Source organism: Orbicella franksi, chromosome 15, assembly GCF_964199315.1.
Source record: "Orbicella franksi chromosome 15, jaOrbFran1.1, whole genome shotgun sequence".
Lineage (NCBI taxonomy): Eukaryota > Metazoa > Cnidaria > Anthozoa > Scleractinia > Merulinidae > Orbicella > Orbicella franksi.
This window is the reverse complement of record NC_138159.1, coordinates 3,699,020-3,707,616: the sequence shown is the minus strand read 5'-3', so window position 1 is coordinate 3,707,616 and position 8,597 is coordinate 3,699,020. Positions and strand designations below refer to the sequence as shown.

The window sequence follows — 8,597 nt, the reverse complement described above, 5'->3', positions numbered from 1 at the left end:
TCGAGACAGGTACAGCCAACGCTCACTGGACATCAGTGTTATGAGAAGAACCGTGGCTTCAATAAAGTAGATGGCACTACTGACGCCAGTTGTGTCTATGATGAGTGTAAACGAATCATAATCTTTCTTGACGACGTACATCAAGTTGACCGTGACAAGCAGTGTTTTTGGTAATTTGTTCATGATAAAATTTGCAATTTGCCTTCTAAAACCGAGGCTTGGTCGTCCTTGGCGTTTGAGAACGTAGACCACGTCGATGGTTTGAGAAAACCATGACGGCAAAGTCAACAGGAACGTCACTAAACAAAAGATTTATTGAGAGATTCGCAGGTAAAGTTTAAATTTACTTTAAGTCCCTACTGTTTTCATTTGGCGTGCTGGACGAGGTCCGAATTATGTACAATGTAATCTATTCTCGCAGACCCTCTCCACAGCCTGCGATGAACTGGGTAGCATCACTATCATTTTGAAGAAGAAATACTCCTACGCGCTCTACAAAACCCGGAGTAATCTCCGGTACCTATGAGACACTCTTCCACCGACAGTTTCATTAACCACCCCTGCAAAATATGTTTTTCGCTCCATTGTAAATATCCTTCATTCTCCAGAGGTAAAGCGCAGGGTTGAGTGAAGAAGACAAAAGTGTAAGCGCTATAGACGCTTTTAAGGCGGCGTACACTTCTAACCTATCCTGCATCCTTAGATACACCCGACTAAATATGATATAAGGCAAGAAACACACAGTAAATACTAAGAAAATATACACCATCGAGGCCACAGATTTCTTGTATTTCGCCAAGTCTATTACCTGTCGACCAATGTTGTGAGAAGTTGCTTGGACTCGCTGTTGGTGACAACGAATGATTCGGTAAACTTTAAAATAGGCAAATGAGGTGGTAAGATAGCAAGTGAACGAGGATGCAATAATTGCAAGTCTCCTGTAATTTTTGTATTTCCGACTCTCATTTTCCAAAACACGAAAAACAATTGTGGAGACGGGAATGAGTGACAGTACGATCATAACGGAATATCCCCGACACGATGTGAAGAGGGATCGTCTAGTCGACATGTGAAGCCATCGTTCAACGGACATCAGTGTTATAAGAAGAACCGTGAGGGCAAGAAAGAAGATGGAGCCACACTCGCCGGTTGTTTTTAAGATGGTGATAAGTTTCGCCTCGTCGCCAGGAACTCTGGGGTTAGCCAAGCACATGAAGGAGGCCGCAGCATAGAAAGGCTGGGAGAGTAGTCCTGTGCAAAAATCCGTGAGCGCTAATCCACTGAGAAGAATATGGAATGGTGTTCTCGCAAAGTTCTTCTTCCAAATTACCGCCAGGATCAATGCATTCCCCACCACTGCCACCGGTGATAAAATGCTGATGATAACAGGTATGGAGAAAAGAACATTGTAAAGACAAGATTCGTTCTCGATTGCGCGAATCTTACGATCGTCCCAGTTACAAACATGGGCGAAAGAACTTTGTCTAAAATAGAAAGATGTGTTATTGAACTAGTCCAACTAGGTTTTCTTGCACAGGTGTTACGCTTTGACCAAAATTTGTAGTTGAAACTGAATATTGGCGATTTCACTTGTTGACAGTTTTTAACATATAACTAGTATCATTTCCATTGTTTTATTTGTATTAAGACAAATGGTTTTGCTTCGTCACGTAAACCTCCCTCAGGCAAAATACATATTAACAGAAAATATGGAAGAAATGATATGTTAAATTTTTCTGTTTTTCAGTTTTTTTAGAATACAGTGGAACCCCGTTAATACGGACACCAAAGGGACATGATAAAGTGTCCGCGCTATCCGGGTGTCTGTATTAAGCAGGCTAATTTAAAAGAAAATATATGAGCTTTTTAGTTGTCAGGAGAAAGAAAACTGTCCGTTATAAGCGGGTGTCCGTATTAAGCGGGTGTCCGTAGAGCGGGGTTTCACTATATCTTTTTGAATGACGCAACTCAATTAGAAGTAAAATAAATTAAATTCTCAGCAAGGAATTTAAGTACAGTGAAACGCCGCTCTACGAACACCCGCTTATAACGGACAGTTTTTTTTCTCCTGACAACTAAAAAGCTCATATATTTTCTTTTAAATTAGCCCGCTTAATACGGACACCCGGATAATGTGGACACTTTATCATGTCCCTTTGGTGTCCGTATTAACGGGATTCCACTGTACTTTGAAATCTAAAACAAAAGAAATAGTTAATATACCGTAGATTGTCAGGCAAACCGAATTAAAATTGCACACAGGGGAGACTAAAACAGAGTTAATATGTTAGGCAGCATCCACACTACGCGAGAGAAATTTGAAAACGCAGCTTTATTTCTACGGTTAGGTCTACCGTCTACGCTAGTCCGTCACGAAAACGGAGCTTTTCAAGAACGCTGTTCAAACCGGAGGAATTTGAAATTAACGCCGGCTTTTTGAATTAGTGGGCGTGGAGGGAAAACATTTTGAAAACGGAGCTTTTCGAAAACGATATAGTTATGATTATCAATTGATTTCCCTATCCAAGTTTTACTCAAAAACAAATCCAAAATAGTAATGCGGTGATTGTTGTTTAAATTCCTCCGAAGTAGTGTAGACGGAAATTCTGCACTGAAGAAAAAAGGAACTGGGGCAAACGTTTAAAACATAGTTAATAGAGGGGACTGGTTACGAAGCCCAACAAACATCAAAGGAGCAAACAAAGATACCAAGATTTATGTTGGAAGGTCCACGACCGTGCACAATCTTTTGTTTTGCGCTCATACACTATGCATGAAATACGTTACCAACACGTTTCTATTGGTTGGTTCCTCAGTACGGGGTAAACAACTATTGTGTTTTGTGCACGGTCAAGGCCAAAAAAGCGATCAAAACATACAATAAAGAACTTTGTCGGGTTTCATAAGCACCCCCCTCTATTAACTATGATGAAAACAAAAACAACAGAAGGTAGGTCAAGCAATCTACATTTAATAACAACAGTTAGAATTAAAAAAAAATTCATTGCTGTCATATTCACTAGCCAGTTCAGCTTCATATGGATGCTCCACGCTGATTTAAAACGAGAAAAAAAGAATTCGGGTTTCATGCTATTGCGTTGATGTGCATTTTATATGCGCGTTTCCCATAACAAAGGCGTTTTACCATCCCTGAATTTCATCAGTTATTTCTTTATACATGAAAGAAAATTAGTTACCAGCGAAGATAAAATCAATTTTTCAGCTCGACTATTTCTTTGAAAAGCAGTCACTTTTAATTCCAAGGTTTTGTGCGCTTTTTAGATCTCGGTGTTATCGGAAGCTACGCCACGTGGGGCTCATGTATCCTACTATACCAGACAACATTGAGTATGCTTGATTGATAGAAGAGGATAGAAATTTGCTGTGACTCAAAAACTGTTATAAAAAGCAAACACGTCAAAAACATTGAAATGACAGCAATGGTGCTGAATAGAACTAGTCAGCAGGTGAAATGATCTACATTTAAATTACTTTCTAAAAGTCGATATTAAAAACTTCCTCGCTTTTACCGACCTGCACAATTAACTTTAGCTGATCTCTTAATTATCGCTGAGCCATGTCCTATAACGCAACTCCTTCTCCTTCAATTATTCCCGAAAGGGCGTTGAATTTTTCAGTTGCGACTTCCACAATCATCGCAGTTTTGTCACCGGTGGCAGTGGCGGGAAATGCATTGATTTTGGCGACAATTTGGAAGAAGACGTTTGTGAGAACACCGTTCCATATATTTCTGAGCGGGTTAGCGTTCACTGATCTATGCACAGGACTCATCGCCCAGCCTTTCTATGTCTCACCGACACTGATGTACTGCATGGGTAAACCCTGGAGTAGTTACCAAAACGCCGCTACTTATCACCATATCGGCAATCGGGAAAAGCAGTGCGGTCTACTTTATTTCCGTCACGACCCTTCTGATAGCACTGATGTCCGTTGAACGTTGGCTGCACATGTCTCGGCGATCCTTGGTTACAACAAGTCGTGGATGTTTCACTGTCGCGATTCTGTTGCTCATTCCAATTCCCATTGTTGCTCATTGCGTTTTATGGACTGTGCATGAAAGATATAGAACTGCGACTGAGATCATGATTATCACCGTGTTGCTGTCTTGTTGTCTCACCACGTCATTTGCCTATTTCAAAGTCTACCGAATTATTCGTCATCACCAACAACAAGTGCAAGCAAACGAAACCTCTCGGAATTTTGGTAGACAAGTAATAGACCTGGTGAAATACAAGAAATTTGTTGCTTCGATGTTGTACATTGTAGCCTTACTTACTTTCTATTTTATTCCTTATGTTCTCATTACTGCCGTCAAGTTTAGTCTAGGAGGCAGTTTAGGAATGGCGTTGGCCCAAACTTTTTCCGCAGTCCTTGTATTTTTGTCTTCGTCCCTCAACCCAGGTCTTTACCTTTGGAGAATGAAAGATATCCGCAATGGAGTGAAACAGTTATCTTGCTGATACGGATAAACAAATGGACAGAATGAAATTCCATGTCGAACTGAGAACTTCGAATGCCTTGACAACTGTAGAAAACATTTTTGGCCTATTTTTTATAACGTTTCGAATTGGGTTAATTATTTTTTCTTAACAAATGCCATCATCTGATTATCGATCTGGGCGTTAATATGTCTGTCGTAGCTTCGATAGTGTTCTTCTAGGCCACATATCCAAATTTATCGCCTGCAGATGCCATTCTACTGAAGGACCACCAGGTTCTTCTAGGAGGAGGATCTGTGAGCAACCTGCTTCTGTCGTCCCTTGGCTGCATTTAAATGGTATCGACAGGTTCTGCTGTACATATTCCTACAAAATGATCTCTAGTCTCGTTTTACTACATAACAGTGTAGCCTAGGTTGTTGTTGTTCGGTAGTTGGAACTGATGTTACTGATAACTTTGGAGGTGGCCCCCATACCAACACCAACGAAATACTCAGGTCAGGAGCCCTTCAACTAAATTCTATATCTTGTTAGCTTAACCAGAACCAGAATTAGAATCAGATGATCGATACTTTAAATAAATCATACATGTGAGTTGTAGATGAAAATCTTAATGAAAAATAAATCTTACCACTTTACCACTAGATATATACTGACTCTAGATAAACTAAAAATAGATGTTGAATCAGGATGAGTTCCATTTTAAGGAACTATTGCAAGTTTATATATTGCAGGTGAAGGGTTCTCCTAAAACGCAATCACATAAGTAATATAATTTTTGCTGCAAGACCAGGAAATAGATGTAAAAAGAGCATTTGTTTCAGTTACTTGCAGTTTTATCGGATCACAAGTGATGTTCAGTAAACGAAACCGTGAAGAAAGGAATTTTCTAGGTAAAATTGATTAAGTTTACATTGGAGTTCAGATGCCGAGGTGTAAACCAAGGTTAAACCAATAAGAAGATCTCTAATACAACATCTCACCATGCACAGTTTTATTAATTACATGTATTGCAGCTCACTGTGTAAGTTGTGACAATAGAACTTAGCTAAGCCACTGTCATGGGTAGATCGGGTCCTCGTGTGAGTCCACCGGTTCAATGGGAAATCTAGTGTAAGATAATAATTGATTCACCGAGTTCATCTTCGCTATGTTACGGTGGCATGATGGTTAGCGCGCTAGACTTCGGATCGAGTGGTACGGGTTCAAACCCTGGCCTGGCCAGGGTCATTGCGTTGCGTCCTTGGACAAAACACTGCTCTCACAGTATCCCTTCTTGCAGGTTTATAAATGGGTATTGACGAATTACATGCTCACAGGGGAACGCTCCATGCAGGAGGGAATAAAGATACCTCTTCGTGAGGCCTTGGAAATTCTCTGCCAGTCCCTGACGCTCCAGTCCAGTCCTATACGGGGTTGTTTTGGCACGTAACTTGGTTCACCCAAGCTCACGTGACAGATAGATTCCCACCACATTTACTTGGGAAGGACGCCGTGACAGCGTCAAAAGCTTGTGATCGCTAAAACATTGACTCGGCTTCGGTATCTAGCTTACCATTACAGATACTCCCATTCGCTTAATGTCATGGAAAGCCTGGACCACTTGACCTTACACTGACTTTACTTTTACCTGATACCGACGAAGACACACAGATCAAGGGCTACGTACACCTTGAAAAAAGTATGTATCTGGTAGATTAGATTTATTTCAGATTACGATTTCAGTATCAGTAAAACAGTCAAGCCAGAAAAGTAATTCTCTCTGCCAGCATGACCAAAGGTGAGCAAACAACATGAACAGATGCAACTCTAAGATAGGAAGCTGCAAAGTTGTAGTTTACATAGATTCTACATTTTCATTAACATTACGCGAAAGTGGCGTGCTACAGCCGTTTCCAAACTTACAAACTCTTTAAAAGAATAACCGCGCTGAGATGAAAGTGGTAACTGCAATGCATAAAGGTAGTAAACTACAATACACCATCATATAATTAGCGTACACGTAAAAGTGACTCTTGTGACTCGCTGTCTACCTTAAATTAATTTGAAAGTTGCTTTTGTGACCACACAGTTTTAATTCAGATTCAATCATTTATATATTTTCATTTACAAGTGCAGTACATCAAAGGAGAGGTCATTGCACATGTGAAATCGTCCTTGCCATTTTTTTTTGTCGTGAACCATACCATCGAAAAGTGACGAATAAGACAGAAAACTGTCGATTCAGAGACATGTTCCAGTTGGTACACCTACGTGTACAAAACAAAGATTTCTCCCTGATATTCCCTAGCTGGTTTTACATAATAAATGTTTGACACCATTTCGAATATCCTTCATTCTCCACAGGTAAAGGCCCGGGTTAAGTGAAGAAGACAAAAACAAAAGCAAAAGTGAAAAGTTGCTGACCGCAAATACTGTTGAACTGTGACCTCTTGTAAGATACACTCCAGCAGAGACAACATAGGGTAAGAAACACAAAGAAAATAGCAAAAGAATGTATAATATCGTGGCCACAGATTTCTTGTATTTTGCTAAGTCTATGGACAGGTGACCATTATTTTGGGCTGGTTCGCTTGCTTGGACATGCATCTGGTGACTACGAATAACTTGGTAGACTTTGAAATAGGCGAATGCTGTGGTAAGGTAGCACAAGAGCATCAGTGTTATAATCGTAGTCATCAACTCGTGTCCATCGTTTTCCTTTATGATGTCTAAAAATCGCAAGACAACAAGAGGAACTGGAATGAGTAACAGTGCAGTGACGGTGAAATAACCGCGACGAGATGTGACCAAGGATCGGCGAGACATGTGCAGCCATCTTTCAACAGACATCAGTGTTATAAGAAATACTGTGATGGCAATAGAATAGGTAGCACTGACCTCGCCGACTGCTTCTATTGTCAATATAACTATTGGCTTCTCCTTGGCTATCCCGGGGTTGGCTGAGAACACCAGGGTTTTTGAAGCAACAAAAGGTTGTGCGATGAGTCCTGTACACAAATCAGTGAAGGCTAAACCGCTCAGTAGGATATGAAATGTTCTCGCAAAAGTTCTGGTCCATATTGCCGCCAGGATAAGTGCGTTTCCCACAACTGCCACCGGCGATAAAACAGCCATGATGATTGAAGTCCAGAAAGTAAAGACACATAGAAACGAATCGCATAGTCGCCCTGTGTCGTCTACACTACAAGCGGTGTACGATTTAAGCAGTGAAGGACATCCAGTGAGATTTGCCATGGACCCAACTGGCTTTGCTCACAAGCCTTCGACGGAAATTCAATCTCAATGAAAATAAACGTTAAACGAACAGCCCTGCGGATGTAATTACCTTTTACATAATTAATAATGTCGCATTATTCAAACCGAACTAACAGTGCGTGTTCTCAGCTGGAAGTACGTTCGTTGCATCACATACGTGCATCCCATGTGTGTATCAGTTTCTTTCAAATTTACCAAAGATATCCGTTATTTGTGTAAACAGGGTGTAAAATGTGTTGTTTTCCTTAATTAAAATGCTTTCTTTTATTGAAATATTTTTTGAATAGTTCAAATGGTGAAGACGTAGTTTAATTAATGGTGACATATAATTTTCTTTATTTTACTTTCAAATTATTGAAAAATGTCATGTAAAGTCAAATTCTTAAGAAAAGTCCTCTGCCTTAGCAAATATGGTTGAAGTTAATTTAGAATGTTGCAGGTTTTTGAAATTTTCTTTCGAAAGATCCTTTCAGCAAACCGTCGTGGCTCCATTAAATATATATATTCAATTTACAGTGCTGATCAGCTGTAGATACAAATGCAGATAGCCCAAAATGACACTGCTAATAATAGAGTTATTGCATTTAGCAAAGGGTTGCAAGACGGTTCTGAACGCTGTAAAATATCTGATGATGCGGTCAATGATAACGGTCTAATCATCCAGAGATGGGTATTTTGGTAACCGTTAATGGCACACAATGTACTTATTACATTGAATGTTTTCTTCGCCTGTGGCAATTACGTCCTCTGTAAATCATTGGGTAGGGGTCTGCCGCTGAGACACTGAAACCCTTACTCTAATCTAGACCATGATCAACTTGATTTTGCAACCCTATTCTAGACTAGCCACAGAAAAACCCCTACCCAATCTCACACTAG

At 40.2% G+C, this 8,597-nt stretch overlaps 1 protein-coding gene across 1 annotated transcript; it reads right to left on the bottom strand.

Annotated features, from left to right (window-relative positions):
• Nucleotides 1-449: 449 nt before the first annotated feature.
• LOC145470522 (uncharacterized) lies at nucleotides 450-7,697 on the bottom strand. Its single transcript, XM_081454327.1, has 2 exons — nucleotides 6,867-7,697; nucleotides 450-1,510 (listed from the first exon to the last, which is right to left on the bottom strand). The coding sequence occupies exons 1-2, from the start codon at nucleotides 7,695-7,697 to the stop codon at nucleotides 551-553; spliced, it is 1,791 nt and encodes a 596-aa protein (XP_081310453.1). The 3' UTR covers nucleotides 450-550.
• Nucleotides 7,698-8,597: the final 900 nt, after the last annotated feature.

Excerpts from the sequence above, each read along its gene's own strand:
- LOC145470522 (XM_081454327.1), bottom strand. The coding sequence starts at position 7,697 with ATGGCAAATCTCACTGGATGTCCTTCACTGCTTAAATCGTACACCGCT. Across the intron at positions 1,511-6,866 it reads ACAGTTCAACAGTATTTGCG|TTCAATAACACATCTTTCTA; the intron begins GTCAGCAACTTT and ends TAGTTGGACTAG.